The following is a 17,764-nucleotide window of genomic DNA, read 5'->3' as shown; positions in this document are numbered from 1 at the left end:
ATGCTATGGTACAACGTGGGACATGTCCACTCACTTCTATTTCAGAACACACATTGAGTGTAGATAATGATTCTAACAATACCTCCAGTCTGTGCATCAAAACGTTTCGTTGCAATGGCATCAATTTCATCAATGAAGATGATGGCAGGGGCATTCTCCTTAGCCAGTCGGAAAACGTCTCGCACCATGCGGGGTCCTTCGCCCAGGTACTTCTGTACAAACTCTGAGCCCACCACTCGAATGAAGGCAGCTAGAAGGAAGCACAGAAACAGTGACAGCACTGTGATGCATGCTGGGTGTGAACATGAATGAAGGGATTCTTCGCAAATATTAGAACCTTTCGTGAAGAACAAGAGCAGGCTCCGAATTGGAAATGGGCGGTGTGTCACAGTATGTTCTTTCACCCTAATTCTTTAAGGTATTTCGCTGCAATACACATAATTTACATTTTGAAGCTCCCTGACCAGGCAAGAGTCTCACTAAGACTCTAAGAACATGAACTGCTTCAGTCCTCAATCACTTATGCAATTACAGAGCCCAACAAACCACCCTTCACACCTTAATTTGTAGCTGCCTGCAGCAGATACTAAAATGTAAATGCCATGGCACAAATCTCTCACCTGCATGTATTCCTTCCTAAACCACTAGAGTTTGTACTCACCTGTGGTATGATGAGCCACGGCTTTGGCCAGCATAGTTTTCCCACATCCAGGAGGACCGTACATAAGAACCCCACGGGGAGGATCAATGCCAATCTGCACGAGATAAGAGGAAGGTGGTGAAAGGATATCCGTTAGTAACTCAGGGGTCTCCAACCTTTCCAGAACAGGAACTACTTATGGTCAATGAAAACCATCCCGAGCTAATAATTATTATTACTGTTACACCACATAAGACAAGATTGCATTAGTGCCATCCTTTACAAGATTACCAGCAGCAATCACCACTGTGCAGGGTTGCTAGCAGTAATGCAAAAAGGCTTTGGTTTTATCAATTTGGAATGCCTCTAATGGGATAATACACAATAGCTACTATTGCAATGCCCCGGCACCTATTAAGCCTTTATAACTCCACATGGGTTACCGCTCAAATATGAGCTTTAGATGTATTTTGGAAATTATAAGTCCTCATAATATTTTCTTTTCAAATACACACTTTTCAATTTTGGTATACATTTGCTAATTTAGGCTACACGTTGGCGAAGCATGCATTAGTTATTTATACCAAGATTCTACACTGAAATATATTCTATATAACAAGGATTCAGCAGACCGTTAACAGTTTGATCCTTTATGTGTACTTCTTTGCAACACAAATGCTTTGCCACCAAATTAGGCTACTAGAACGAAGTATGTCCTTTTCTCTTGATCCTAAAAGAACGCTTATTATGTTATTCAAATTTGAGTTTACAAACGTCAGTTCTTTTTACCTGCAGTTCTATTTTAATGTTTTTGCGAAGCATTGATGGCCCAAACTGCCAACATAAATTATGGATTGAATTAATGAAATGCTGCTCAATTTCAGGTCTGCAACTACCTGGACTATTTGAATGCGAACTGACTTGGAGCTATATTGTACCCTTGCACTTCAAGCACGATCTTACGAATCGGTGGTAAAGATGCAGAGAAAACAGAATACAAAATATATAAAATCAACTGATCAGAGTCAAACTATGTAGGAAGTTGGCTCTCTATATAGTGGTTATCAAGAGGGTGTACAGAGTTCCCCAAGGGGTGAGTTAACTACGGGAAGGGAGGGGGGCGAAAGGGGGAGTAGCCGCTCTCTCTAAGGAAGATAGCAATTTGCTTACATCTCTATATAGTGGACCAAATAGAAGCAGACTGTGCAAAGAGTCCAGGCAAACTCGAATGGAATTAAAGAGGCACAAATGACACCCCCAAATGCTCTCCTTGGTGGTGGTGCGAGAGCAGTAAGGAACATATTTGTTGCGCACACACAATATACAACCTCAATAAATAAATCCACCAACTAAAAAATTAACATACTTTTATGTGAATTTAGATACCCAGATCATCTGCAACAGGTAAGTATTTGTCAAGTTATGAATTTTTACAGTTTTCAAAAGCTGAAAAAGTGCAATTTAGGGAGCGGTAATGTTATCCTATGGGGGAAAACGTACTACATTCGGGCATTTAGGAAACAGGGTTTTTGTAGCAGTAGTCCCCCCCCCCCCTCTCCCTCCCACACACACACTTTTGCCTGGTATTTGATGGAACTCTGCAAAAACAAGCAGATGATGAACGGAGCGCCAAAAGTTTTCAAACGCTCATCCCAAGTCACAGATCTGGGTGAATCCATCATAGTTGTTTAGCTCAATTAGCCTCCCCAGTTCAGACACCGCCTTATGCAAATCACTCTAGACACTGTGCCTCATGGGAACAGTCCGGCCCAAACTGCCAAGACAGGACTTCTCTGGACCGGAAACCAGCATACTGGGACCAGTTTCTGGGTAACACCCCTCATCAGCCACGTTACCTTGAATCCAGTGCAAAGTGAGCAAGGGACTCACGTCTGGGCGTACCCTGCCAACTTAGGGCGTACAAAGCAAACACAAGGAGATGGACAGAGCGCTGAAACTTTGACGCAACTCTGACTAAAGTGCGCTGGGGGACTGCTAACCAGGCCCCAGTAGCAGTGTTTCTTTCCCAAAACAAGACACCTAGTCACTTGATGGATTTGCAAACTACGCAGCATTTCATGCGGGTTTAACACTGATCATGAAATGCATTACTTTTTAATGTAAGATGGGTTTCTTTGTATTACACTCATCTCGACCTGAGACCCTGCCGAGCCTATTATTACAACACAAAGGGTAACTGTCATGTAAAATAGCGATACTTGGGGAATTCTGATGTGGTGTAATTGAAAATGTGGCAGAATGTGTTAAACATATGACACTGCTCTAAAACTTTATGCTCATTGACCATTCATACTTGGCATGTTATACTCTGTTGAATATAAGGAGTTACTGTTAATTCAGATGTTACCCTGGCATAGCACACTGTTTCAGGCTATAAGAGACTAATGGGCAGTAGTTTATCTTTGATTGCTATCATTAATTGCTGTTCATCTGGATTATGATTCATGGGAGTAATCAATACCTTTTGATGTGTTGAACTACCATCTGCTATATGTATACCTTCTCCCTGCTTTACTTTGTCACTATTGACTTTGTCTCATAAGTTGCCTGCAAATTGTGTCCACCTTTCCCAGTGGCAAATCATATACCGAATATACAATGAATTTTTAGTTCCGTTTCTGCACTTCGCTTTTAAGTTATGTGAAAAGTGCGTCTTCGCATGCTCAGTTTACCGTGATCCTCTTAATCGATATAAATACTAGAGAGGCGGTATTCTTTGATCGCTATTGGCTACTCTACCGATTCTATTTTTTTGTTTGTGTTTACATATCAATCCACTTGCATTTGCACATGCGCAGTGTACTAGGAATTGTCCTGGAACCGTTATTACAGTGATGCGCGCTATTATGTTGTTTACCCTCTTCCGTCACACTTAGCTCCAATATGTTCAATTGTTTGATAGGGCTGCCACCTTACGGAAATACTATTAAGGTGGTCAATTCAATTCAATAATCTTTTTTTGTTGCAATTGCATCATAAAAGATATACAATTAAAAAATCATTAAAATACGATTTTATAATAATCAAAAACACAGGTGGGATATAGGGTGTCTACTCAGAATTACATTACATTATCAGTTCAGTTCATCCCGGTATACATCATCATATTTGAGTCATGGTATTACGGCCAGTAAAATCATCACACATTGATTTGATGAGTTAAAAGTAATCAACATATTTACAAGCTAAAAAGACAATTAAATTTGTAACCACCATGGCATAATAATAAAAAATTACAATGAGATGATAAAAAATAATAATACATGGTTGGTATACTCAACCATAAAGTTGGGTACTCGGTCATCCTTTGATTATGGCATATATAACAATCATGGTAGTATTAATTTTAAGAGGGCTTCATGAAGTTGTATGGTTAGAAATGAAGACCCATTTTTAATCTAATAAAATTAGCAGCAAGAAGAAATCTGCTGATGCCAAACACAACTAATTGACTGGTATCTGTTTTTAAAATTCTACCAGCCTCCTTAAGAGAATTCAAACCAATAATACGACATAGCGGCACTATCCACTTTTTCCTTGACTTCGCATAACTGGGGCAGAAAAATAGTATATGTAAGACATCTTCCCTTGCATTGTTAGAGCATAGGGTGCAGAGATCACTGTTTGTCTTCACCCAACTTTTCTCAAGAGCTTTAGTTCTCAATGTTCCATACCTGATTTTATATACATGGTTTTAGCTAGTGGCGGCTGTACCTCATCCAAAAATGTCTCAAAGTGTGCCACATCTTTAACCATTAAAAAAATTTCAGTTAAGGGGCCATGGATTTTTATGTATACAGAATCATAGTTTGTATAGGACCAGAAAGACATTTTGACAATTTTTCTTCGATTCTGGCTCGCTCCAAAAATGGGCTACTCCTAGTTTAACTAACCAGGATCTTACATGCTTTAACATGTAGATTTTGCTGCCACTGTCTAGATCCATGACTTCTTTCAACCCAATTTTATATTCATTCAGTTCGGGGGTTGTCCATAATCTGACCCACAGCAATAACGGTCTCAGCATTGCATGTTGGTCAGTACGTTTAATATTCAGATCCATAAATAGTGGTGTCAGCGGGGTGTTAATGGGCACTTTTAATAATCCCCTAAAAAACTTGTTCAAGGGTTTCAAAGGTGGTCCTACATGCTGGTCCCCATAATTCTGCTCCATACAGTACTGCTGATTGGACCTTATACCTAAAGATCTCTAAAGCTGGTGTAACTGCCTTATTCAGACATTTATTGTGTCTTTTTAAAATTGGGAGGCAGTTTTGTTTAAACACTATTTTTGTTTTTTCTAACTGCGGTCTCCATGCTAGTAGTGAATCAATTAATACGCCTAAATATGTAAAATTCTGCTCATGATCTAATTTGTGACCATTTAGCATTAGGTCTTTTCTAAAACTTTTGTGCGAGCTCAGTGCCATATATTTAGTTTTTTTTTATGTTAATTTCTAACCCTTTAAGATTGCAATATGACTGGAACCTTTCTAATAAATTCTGGAGACCCCGCGGTGTTTGTGAAATAAGGATTGTATCGTCCGCAAAAAGGAGGGACGGAACCCGTTCACCCCTCAATCTAGGTGAATCATTGTCGTTTGTCGTTTCAAAATGCTTTATTCGGTTTGTACAAGTACAACCATATAGCAACATACATAAATACAATTTCAAATTCACATTTATGTAGGTTTTAAATGATGAAACAGTTTAAATGATATCAATATCTATACACCAAACCCATTTTTCGTTATATTATTATACAAAGCATGTCTCATTTGAGTGCAAAAAGGCTATTAAGTCACTATAAACATTGTAGCAGCAACTATTATAGTAAGAAAAGTTTGTGCAAAAACGCTAGTGTAAAGTGCAAAATACCAATCCTATCGTATACATATGGTACTTTCGGCAGGTGCAAATATGCAATATAAAGTGCATAGCAAATAAATACATATTTAAACAGTTTGACTCAGGCGGTAAATTACACACAAAGTAGTACACATTCATATTATAAAAATCATATTATGATTGATTTCCTTAGTGACATACATTTTAAAATGTAGGTGGCCACATAATAACACACGTTTGGGGAAGATAAATTAAACATCAGTTGCATCGCGGCGCTTGTATTGCACATATTATAGTTTAGAAACAATTGCTTCAGATAAAACTTTCTAAAACCAGTATAAAAATTGCAGAATAGTAAGAAGTGGCAGATGCTCTGTTTAGATTTTCCATCACATGGACACGGACATATCCCAGGTTTTTTTGCAATGGGGAAAGCCACTAAGTGATGAACTATTCCAAGCCTCAGACGCGCAAGGACTGAGCGATGGGAGTTAATACTAACAAATGTAAGATAAGAAGATAGACCTGTGCTACGATTGTATTCCATATATAAGTTAAACGTACTTTACATGGCATACTTGTTCATTCTAGTCCCTTTTGCATGGTCCAGGTAAGTGGATTTAAGGTCACGCTTTGTTAAAATTGACTCTGTTAAGGTATCTTTAAAAATATCCTGACAAAAGAGGGTCTTGTACCAAAATTGTATATGTTTGAGCCAAGGGATATTGGAGTGACGATCAAGTTTAATACAATCCACAATTACTTCCTGTGTGAACCTTGTTTCTTCCTTGGCCCATATAGATCGCCATAGGGACAAGGGATGCAATGCAATCAAATCTGTAACGTAATTTAGGCCAAGCTCTCTGTGTGTAATCTCGCTAGAGGCCGCAGCAGGGAGGCATAATAATCGTTTTAAGTACTTGTTTTCCTCCCGCTGGATGGACAGGGCAATTTGGGGGTTATAACCCCATATCCCAGCTCCATACAGGGCAGAGGCCATACACCTTGAATTGTAGATGGAGATCATCTCACGAATTCTGCGACCCCCGAGTTTTGATGCAAATCTGAAAATGCAATTTACATTTCTGATCATTTTCAGGTCAACACATGATTGTTCATTGGCCCATCTCCCATCTCCTGAAAAGGTGATGCCTAAATAACAAAAATTCCGCACGGCCTCAAGTTTTTCCCCATCCAGAAGGAATGCCTTATTTTTCCTCATTTTCTTTCCTCAGGTCATAGTCATCGTCTTACCTTTGTTAATTTTAAGCTTTCTACCCTGTGTAAAAATATAGAACCTGTCAATTAACTTTTGCAGTCCTTTGGAAATCAGGACCGCGTCGTCCGCGTATAAAAGGACGGGTATTTGCTTTCCATTAATTATCGGTGCATCGGCATTAGATTCTCGTAAAAATTGATCAACATGATTAATAAAAAGAGAGAATAAAAGTGGGGCTAACACGCACCCTTGTCGGATGCCTCTTCCGATTTTAAAAAAGGGGGTACATTCACCATCTGTTCCGAATCTAACCTTACTTGAAAGACTACTATACATTCTGGCCAGGAGGTGAATGATTTCTGGTGGTGCACCCATGGCAAGAAGTGTTGGCCAGAGCAGCGCGTGTTCCACCAGATCAAATGCGGAACTTAAATCGGCAAAGCACATAAACAAATTCCCTTCCTTGGCTTTCGTGTACTTACCGATAATAAGTTCCAGGTTCACGCACTGCTCCATAGTTCCTAGGCCCCTTCGAAACCCATACTGGATAGGTGAGAGGATATTATTGTCTTCTGCCCAGGTTTCTAGTCTCACCAGGAGAACGCGACTCAAAATCTTTAACGACGAGTCCAAGAGTGAAATTGGGCGATAGTTTCGTGCTTCTGCCCTGGAACCCTTTTTAAATAGTGGCACTATGATTGATTGTCCCCATGAGGTCGGTAACTTATCTTCAATTGCAGCATTAAAATAACGGGTCAGAATGGGGGCCCATAGGATGATCTCAAATTTATAAAAATCCACAGGGACCCCATCGGGCCCAGGGGCTTTTCCCCCCTTGCTGTTCTCAATTGCCTCAATCACCTCGCTTAGTGTCACAGTAAACAATATTTTCTCCCATTTAAAGCAGGTAGTAACATCAGTATTTATGGTTAAAACATCGGAGTTAAAATCAGGAGTTAAAATCAGGAGTAAAATCAGAGTTAAAAATCCCAGTAAAATGTGCTATCCAGGCCCGGCAACTGACGTGCGAAGTTAGTTCTGGAATGTTATCGTTCTTCAGAAACGGGCTGTTTACAGTCTCCCAAAAAAGTTTATGATCTTTTGTATCTGCAGCTAAGTCTAGTTTTGCCCATGCCTCATCCTGCAATTCCTTCTTCCTGGTTAAAAGTGCAGTTTTGTAGTTGTGCCGCTCTTCCCTGCTTTTACTAGCATCTCTTGGTATAGCATCTAATGATGTTTTTAGCTTTTTTAGTGACTGGGCACAATGTTCATCAAACCACACAGCCTTGACCTTCCTTAATTTCCGATTACTGTATATCAAGGATTTCTCAATCATTTTTGTAATGTTTAGAAAGTTGGATAACAAGGTTCGCGGGCATGTATTAGAAGACAGACAATACTCAACCTCACGGCTACATTTTAAGATCACATTGGCTACAAAATGAGTTGGGTCAACTTTTACCCATTTCACCCTCATCCCGTTTGGTCTTTCAGCCGCAATGTCATGAATTGGTTGACTATAGACATTCCTTTTGGCCCCCCATCCCAATAGTTCAACGGTTACACTATTGTGATCACTTACTGATTGTTCGATTACCCACACATTGGAGTAAACTACGCAACAGGATATCATAATGTGATCAATAAATGATTGGCTATTTAACCCATGGAATGTTGGACACATAACATTTATTTATTTATTCAAAGTTTTATATAGCGCGAACAAGATTCTTACAGATATCAGAGCGCTTCACAATGAAAGGGGTAGGGGCAGTAGGAATGAACAGAGGTAATGGGAGCAATGTAGTAGTCACTAACATGAAAGGATAATAATAACATACATAAAACATATCAAAATACAGTCAGGTAAACAAGTAATATAAGACGGCACAAGTCATTGATCCCACTACAGAGGTGTTCAGGTACACTTTGGGTGTGTGGAAGGCTTATAACAGTGTTTTAGTATAGAGAGAGCACTGAGTGGGGGCACCGGGAGGGTGAATCAGTGACCCAACGTGTATCATATATTGGTTGGTAGTAAGAAAGTAGCGTAGTAGTGTCTCCCTCAAGTAGAGGTATAGTGCCAAAGGACAAGGTGAGCATTGACATTTGGCTAATAGGTTATTTAATGCGCTGCCATAGTTATTATGTGGGAAATGGTTATATACACTAGTATCCCTTCCTGAGTACTCCTCCCTGTGGCCACAGGCCCCCTTAAGAGCATAGTTACATGTTTTAATATTAAAATCTCCTACCCATAAGATTGCGGCTGATTTAGATGTTCTTGATAAAGTCACATCAATGGCCCGCTCTATGTCAGAAATAATCATTCCCCGTTTAGGCCCCACAATGTTATTGTAGAAGTTTACTACTATTAAATCTCTGCATCTACTATGGGCCATGCGCAAAACGGAAGCATGCTCTCCAACTACTACATGATGGCTAACACTAAACTCCGTCAATGCGGTGGATACCAAGGTCACTAGTCCTCCCTTGGCTCTGCCAGCCTGGGATGCCACCGCCTTCACACTAAAAGAAGTGTATCCTTCGACGTGTATTTCATCCATGTGCCAGGTTTCTTGCAGACAGATTATGTTGAAGCCCTGTTTAATGAAATCATCCCAGATGGGGGTAGTTACCTTAGAAGCTATCCCTGCTATGTTCCAAGTGATTGTCATACTTCTCCATATAGGACGGGATGTCATTAACAACAAGCATTAGAAATGCAATAGGTCTCGCAGCATTAGAGTTAGTGCTTTTAGAATTATTAGGTTTTTTTGTAAATCTTTAGCATGAGGTTGAGGGTGAGTGAGGGTGAGTGAGGGTGAGTGAGGGTGAGTGAGGGTGAGGGGTTGAGGGTGAGTGAGGGTGAGGCTGAGGGTGAGGGTGAGTGAGGGTGGGTGAGGGGTTGAGGGTGAGGGGTTGAGGGTGGGTGAGGGGTTGAGGGTGAGTGAGGGTGAGGGGTTGAGGGTGAGTGAGGGTGAGGGGTTGAGGGTGAATGAGGGTGAGGGAGGGTGAGGGGTTGAGGGTGAGGGGTTGAGGGTGAGTGGGGGTGAGTGAGGGTGACACAAAAGGTACGAGAAAAAGAACGACGACAGGCTGCTATGGTATTAGGCGCACATACATATAAGACCATGAGCACACAAAACACGCCCATTGTGGGAGAAGACGTGCAGTAACACTTCCAGCCCACATAACTAACAGCATGAAACCATGTGCTGCCTTGCAGCACACTGCTCAATGTCAATCTTTTATGTATGCGTCTACATGCGACTCAGTCATGATACCAAGAACGAAGGAACTTCAAAATTCTGATGTCACGATACTGTTCAAAATAGTATGAAGGCGAAAAGTTTGTTCAAATCTGCAATCATAGAACAGAGCACTCTAAATGTAAAATGCTGTTGCATGTTGTACACAACGCGTTTCTCACTTGCATCTACGTGAAATTTAAACCAGTTCCGTAAAAAGACCGTAATACTGTGAGTGTGTCTGCTGTAAGACTTGGTGATATCAACATCTGTTCTCGAATGCGTTTCTCAATTAGAGTTACCAAAAATCGTAAAACAGACTCACCAAAGATGAAAGGTAGCGTGGGGTTCCTTTCAACACGATCTTTATTCATTGAGTAACACGCTCTGTAAAAAGACCGTAAATGCGATAAGTTTACCCGCACTAAAACTTGGAGATGCCTGCCGAGTTCCCAGTCAAGAGTAAGCACTTCTAGAATCCTCTACTCACCAGTCGAAAGCAGCCTGTGGTGTTGTCTCCTGAACACGAAAAACGCGAAAAGCACGGAAACGAAAATCCGCGGGTGACTGAATTTAATTAGCCTGTACCTCCTGAATGCGCTTCCTGCATGCGCATGAAAAGAGGACTAAGCTTATGCGCCATATTGAATGGGTAACTAGACCGTAATCTACGCTAAAAAGCGGTCCATATAAGAAAACTGCATACAGCCGAGACACAATTAAACAACTCAATGCAATGGTCTGAATGTAAAAAGAATCCAGCTAGAGGGTGCCCAAATCTCCACAACAAGGCGAAATGCTTATGAAATTCGGTGGTTTGAGCAGTTTAAAAAGTGCCTGGACTATCCGCTAGATACTGTGATTTAAATTCATAATGAAATGTAAACGTCAGGAACAATATACTCGTTGCTTATTTAAAAAGTTCCTGGAAGTTTGTGTGTTTGAATGCTAATTCATGAAGTGAACGGACGGAGGAGAGGGGAGGGGGGAGGAGAAATGCGACACGGCGGGAAGGGGAGGGCTTTGCATTGGACTTACCGGAGGACTTCGACTGCGAGGAAGACCGCTCACAAGACTGCTCAGCAAGTAGGGATGTGCAACCTTTTCCCCTTTCGACCTTCGTGTAATTTGAACTAATGCGGTTAGCACCCGCAAACTGAAGTTTACGCGCTTTCACGTTAAAAGTAGGAATTTCATTTCCCTCTGAATTTTGGTTTGAGAAAAAGATCACCAATATCGACCCACTTCCAACGTTGCAAGGAAAATGGTTTCAAAGTGTCTTTTAACATGTTTTTATTGACGGAGCGGGGGTGTGGGAGAAGTGCGGCTGGCTGCCTGATGGAGTGGAGAGCGGGCGGGCAGAGAGAGTGAGGGGGCGGAGCGGGGGTGTGGGAGGATTGCGGGAACAGACGGGAGGGGAGGAGAGTAGGAGGAGGAGTAGGGGAGGCACGGCCTAGCGGCCGTGCAATCAAGAAGTGAGGGGGCGGGAGAGTAGGCAAGGCAGGCGGCCGGGGCCATGTGCACGCGCTTTTAAGCTCAATGCGCATGCGCATTGAGCTTAAAAGTCACGGGCACTGCAAGGAATCGCCACGATTCCTTGCAAGTTAGATAAAGAGTCGATGAGCCCCTATAGTCTCGCTTGCTCGATGCGCATGCGCATCGACAGGCGAGACCTAAAAAGGGAGAAGAGTGTAGGAGCCAGCATGCATCCCTGGCGTACTCCCTTTTTATAGGGATTGTGAAATTTCCCCGTTTGGGCCCCACCTAACCTTAGCGTAATTCTCCTTATGAAGACCCTTCACTAAATTTAACAAATCACCTGGAGTCCCTGGCATTTCAATGATTCCCATAGTAGATCTCGAGGGATAAGGTCAAAGGCTGCTCGTAGGTCAACAAATGCTACATACAAGTGGCCTTTGCGAATGAGGACATATTTCCAGTACAAGCAGCATAGCCTTAGTACCTGATCTATGGTTCCTGTTTTTTCTCTGAAGCCCGCTTGATATTTTGTTAAAACTGATTCTTGTTCCAACCATGTATTAATACGGTTTAATATGTGCCTGGCATATATTTTTTGGGTTATATCTAAAAGACTTATGGGGCGATAGTTAGCTGGATCGCTTCTGTCCCCCTTTTTAAAAATTGTGATAATTTCTGCGCCATTCCATGTCTCCGGGATTGGTTCGCCAGCCGCAACTATGTTGCACAAATGATTTAGATATGGTACCCATACAGCCATGTCATGCTTAAAGAGGTCACCTGGGATTTTGTCAAGTCCAGGGGCTTTCCCCTGTTTGACCGAGTTAATAGCTACCTCTGTCTCCTGTAAGTTAAAGACTACCTATGGGTGTACATCATCTACAACAGGTAGAACTCCCTCTTCCTGCACTGCTCCCCCAGACCCTTGCGCTGCGTTAAGGTTCGTAAAGTGGTTTATCCACGTAGCCACATCTAGGAAGACCTCTCTCGAGCCTTTCTCCCTTTTATTTCCCTTAGCTACAATTTCCCAGAATAACTTCTGGTCCTTTGTCTTAGCCACTGACAACATACTGGACCAGAGTTCTTCGTCCCAGGAAGATTTTGCTTTTGTCAGTACTCTGTTATATACTTTCCTTTTTTCTTTTACTTCTAGAGCACCTTTTGTTTTAAGTGCATCAATTAGTATGGATTTTGCGACACGGCACTCTTTACTAAACCAGGGTTTGCCAGCAGGCATTACATTCACTACACCAGTCCCTTTTTTAGTTTTTTTTTGTCATGAGTTCTAATAGTTTGTTGAAAAAGGCTTTGTGCAGTCTAATAAATTCACCTGATTCGCATTCAAAAGGGTTATACAAGTCAAATGTATTCGCAAGTGAACAATAAATTTTGACCAGCAACTCTTCTTTTCCCAAGATGTATGCCCATTTCACAGACCGTCTATTATTACTAAGAATAATGTTGTCTATCGTGGGTAGTTGTATTTGGTTTTGACCTCCCTCGCTTACTTCCGACCCCTTTAATAAACTCTGTAAAAAGCTAATTTCAAGGGGGCGGTGATCGCTGTCAAATCTTTCCTTAACATTCAAGTCTTTTGTATATGGCCATAGATCAAATGAAAAATAACATAATCTATTTTACTTTCACATGTACCCCTCGTGAAAGTGGGAGCTTTCGGGGTATCCGATGGCAGGCGCCCATTACATGCCCTCAGTCCTTGACTTGAGAGTAACCTTGTGATCTGAAGAGCTAGGGTGGTCCCAGCAGCCGCCCCATTACTAACTAAGGAAGGTATTCCATTAGCAGCATCCTCTTCTTCATACAATTTATACATGCCTATAATAGGTTCAAAATTACAGTTCATGTCCCCACATAAAATTACACTTGCTTCTGGGCCCAAAGTGTCCATAAGGATTTCTAGTTTATCAATGCATGGTGACTCCTTATAGGATGGACATGGTCTATTGGAGACATTAATAAGATATATCCCCCTTTTATCATCAGTGGTAATTTCCAGGCCAAGTAGATCTAAAGACTCGATATTTAGATTTTTTATGCCGATGTTAATAGATACACTGACCCATATTAATAAACCACCTGAGGCCCGTCCTCTGGTTGATGGAACCGCGTCTATCTGATATGTTTTATATCCAACTCTGTGTATTTGGTTTGTAGCCCAAGTTTCCTGCAAAACGCAGATATCAAAGGTATTCATGTAATTATTCCATTCAGGGTCACTTGTTTTTGTACTCACTCCTGCTACATTCCATGAGACTAATTTAACTATACTCAACCCTTCATTTGTGCCTCTACTACTCAATGGTGGAGGTGTAGTTGGGCTTTTAATTGCCCCTATTCGAGAACTGTCATACCTGCCCACTACTGGTAGGTCTGTACAGACTATTCCTGTCTTTAAGGCTGTGACCTCTTCTACTATACCTCCACTTGGGGACTGGTCTGTAGTGACAGTTATCCCCTTTAGGTCAGCTGCCTGATTTGTATTAGGACATACTGCTCCATTAGTGTCCCTAATTCCTGCCTCTTTTAAATCGGGTACTCTAAGATATTCGGGTACCTGTTCTACAGTCCCTTGACGTGATGGCAATAAAAAAAGAGGAGGGGGAGGGGTATCTTGCAGTCAATCAACTGCATCTAAGCAATCGAAGCGATTGTTGGTGGAAATATAATCTAGATATAGAGGCGGCTTTAGCCAGCCTTCACCACGTGGCCCTCTACCATTTCGCTGCACCATTGTCCAACCATCTGCCCTAGATGAAAAGTGGCCTGGTGGGTAGAAATAAGTCAGCTGAAAAGTGGTGCCTAAACTAGGGTACCTCCAGTTGCAGATATGTTTCACTACTCTAGGATTGTCAAAATTTATTATTATGCAGTCCCCATTTATATTTTTTGCCAAATGCCCCACCCAGGGTACTCGCCTGATATTAAGGATTCTACCCATCATATGCGAGGGTAGTGGTCTATTAACATCCAGCCATTGGACCACCCTGTTCCATAAGGATCCAGTGGATTCTACCTCATGTTTGCCCAATTCCGGCACTCCAGCCAGAATAACCACAAATGGGCAAACGTCTGGGGGGAGGTGAATGGTCTTTGTAGTGCTTTCTGTGCTGTAATTGTTGCCATTACTATCCTGTGGTACACTATTTTTATTTAGCTTACTTATTTTAGGTTCCGATACATCCTTCTCTTTCGCTGCCTCAGAAATCCCCTCAGTAATTTTTGGTACTGGTAGGTTCTTCGGTACCACTGATGCCTCTGCAGTTTTGGTGACCTTAGCCTTCGGTAGCGTATGGGATACACTAGGTTTGACATTTTTTAGGGAGGATTCTGCAATTCTCTTAATATCCCTCTCAATCCTTTTTAGATAGGTCTCTACCTTACTCAACCTCTCCTCAAGTGGACGTAATAAGAGTTTCAATGTGCCAAAAATAATGTTTGACTCAGTATTCACAATTCCTTCCGTAACCCCTGTAGTTAAGTGGCCCCCTGTCGGTTGTATCGTGTCCTCATTGTCTAATGCATCATGCTCCACATTTGTACTATCACTGACAACAGGTATTTCCGTGATACCAAGGCTTGTTGCGGTATTTTTAGAACCCTTTTTTTTCCCTTCCTTCCACCATGTGTAATTGGTGGGCCCGATTTCACCTCGGGAATAGTCCCTGTATTAGATCCTTTCTGTTGTCTTGTGTTATGCACCTTGACAACGTTGGGGACTGTAGGCAATTTATTTGGTGAAAATAAGAGTGATTCTGAAACAGTAGAGGAGCTCCCATCTGTAACATGTGGTGTATCACTATTAGTTTCCTGCAATGGGATGATTTCTAAGATTGGTGAAACATTGACTCCCCCATTAGATACAACTCTACCCGAGGAAACAGGAGTTTGTGCGTTGGCTATTTGGTCTAGTGAAGATCGTCTTGCAATGGCCAATTCCTGGGAAACCCGTCTCTCCATAATGACAATACTTTCATCAACAACAGAGTTCATCTTTTTAATAAATTGGTCCATTGCTCCTGTGAATGCAACAGTGTCAGTTTTCCCTTTAATCTCATTTGATGGCATTGTTCATGGGGCAGTCAGAAATTGGGAGTTTAAATAAATAACAAGAAATTAAGTCCACAGTACTCACGAAATGAAGATTTATGGAATGTTAGTGGGGCAGCCCGTCCCGGCCTCTGCCGGTCTTGAACGGGCTTAAACGGGCCCGCCCGGCGTCCCGCGAAGCGGGCCTCTGCGATGGCTTTATGCACCTCCTGGTGCGGGCGCGTCGTCAGCGGTGCGCGCCGCCGCTTAGCCTGCCGGGAGTTGTTGTCCCGGGGCGGCGGCGCGTAGATTGATGCTGCTGACTCTCGGCCGGTAGCGGCGTGGCTTCTGCGTCTTTCTGTGGCCCCCGGTGACTCTTGGCAGTGGCGGTGTCCCAAAAGCTAATTCCGGTAAGTTTCACCCCCTCCGCCGGCCTCTGCGCCGGCTTTATGCACCTCCTGGTGCGGTCGCGTCGTCAGCGGTGCGCGCCGCCGCTTAGCCTGCCGGGAGTTGTTGTCCCGGGGCGGCGGCGCGTAGATTGATGCTGCTGACTCTCGGCCGGTAGCGGCGTGGCTTCTGCGTCTTTCTGTGGCCCCCGGTGACTCTTGGCAGTGGCGGTGTCCCAAAAGCTAATTACGATAAGTTTCACTTTTTGGGCACTTCCACGAATTTTTCATCACTACACCATGCCAAAGAGCAGAAAAGGTGGTCTTCTTTGATCTGTATGGGCTATTTTGCCCTGGCTTTCTCTTTTTTACGGGTTTACTCGTTATTATACTTGCATTTACGCTTGCGCAGTATACCATGGATCGTCATGGTAATCGTTATAACAATAAGGAAGAAAAGGATGGGCGCATGCGCTATGGAGTGAATGTCCCCAAGGCAACCATTGTAACGACGCACATTCTTCCGTCACATTTAGCTCCAATATGTTCAATTTGCCCTGGCTTTCTATCTTCCCCTTCTTCTTTGGCTCACTCGTTACTCTGATTGCATTTGCGCCTGTACAGTGTGCCATGGATCGTCATGGTAACCTCTATACCAATAACAATAAGGAAGAAAAGCATGGGCGCATGCGCTACCAAGTGCATGTTCCCATGGTAATCAATGTAACAATGCATACTTTTTTGCTTTTTGACTCTGCGTACTCAGTCTGACTGTTTTACTATTATGATTTTTGTTCTACGAACTCATTCTGTAATTGTCCCTCTAGCATGCATCTTGGTCTACTGACCGCTTATTCGCAATATTTGGAACCTGGCGATGGTTATTATTCTCCAGCAGAGACTTGTTATTGGCATTGTTTTTCATCCACTTAGTCTTCTGTCGTTTTTCTGTTACTAATGTCCATGCATATTCTGTCAAACAATCACCTTTTAACTTGGTAATGATGGCGTCCATGTAGAAACAACTTGGGATGTTACCGGTCCTGGGTGGGGGCCGTGGGAACGGGTGGTTACTCCATTGTGAATGGATGGGACGTGTTAATTGAGCATGGCTCCTGCTATTTAAACAGGGTGGGACCCTGGGCTCAAACTCATGCACAGGAGCATTACGTTACGCCACGCCGCGCCATACCGAAATTGTAAGTACTTTGGGAAAAAACTAATGACTGGGCTCGGTTGGCGGACCATTATCCTTTTTTTTGGTGCCGCTCCTTCGTACTACGGTTATTGCTGTCGCCATAGCTTTAGAGTTGGGCGGCCTTTTGGTTAATGGCATTTAGGCCAAGTACTTTTATACGGCTTCACACGAGGCAGGTATATGGCGGTCCGTCTACTCATCCCCTATATGCTTTGTGCGTTTGCAATATCTTTACAGCACGCTCTGCCTCCCCCCTCCTTTTTTCTTATTAAGAGTAAAGTACGAGGGACTTTATTTACGACCAGACAAGTAGTGTACACATTACCTTTTAGTCAGTTTATACTGTGATTAATCTGGTGTCTTTCAGGTTGCTAGACTGGGCTTAACACATGTCAGACTTGATGCATTGCTAGGTTTTGCACTTACAATTTTAAACGCGGAACCAGCACCCTTGATAGGGGATGCTGGGATTTATAGTTCGAGTGATTGTGTGTGTTTTTTCGTCAGTTTAAAAATGGCTTATGACTGTGGGATGTGTATTGCATAGTATTTATAGTGGTTTATGAATGTCTTTCTGATTCTAACAGGTCTTGAATGATGGACAACGCGATATAATATACGTTCACTAAAGGGACACCATGTTTTTGTTGTTGTGCAGTTGCAATCTATGACTGG

General features: G+C 42.4%; 1 protein-coding gene across 1 annotated transcript in view; it reads right to left on the bottom strand.

Annotated features, from left to right (window-relative positions):
• Positions 1-17,764, bottom strand: part of PSMC4 (proteasome 26S subunit, ATPase 4) — a 70,315-nt gene that overhangs the window by 10,662 nt on the left and 41,889 nt on the right. The window contains exons 6-7 of the mRNA XM_078655360.1: positions 662-755; positions 83-250 (exon numbers count right to left, since the gene is read on the bottom strand). Coding sequence (XP_078511486.1) covers positions 83-250; positions 662-755 — 262 coding nt within the window. The remainder of the gene's footprint in view (positions 1-82; positions 251-661; positions 756-17,764) is intronic.

Source organism: Lissotriton helveticus, chromosome 7, assembly GCF_964261635.1.
Source record: "Lissotriton helveticus chromosome 7, aLisHel1.1, whole genome shotgun sequence".
Taxonomy (NCBI): domain Eukaryota; kingdom Metazoa; phylum Chordata; class Amphibia; order Caudata; family Salamandridae; genus Lissotriton; species Lissotriton helveticus.
This window is presented reverse-complemented; position numbering and strand designations above follow the sequence as displayed.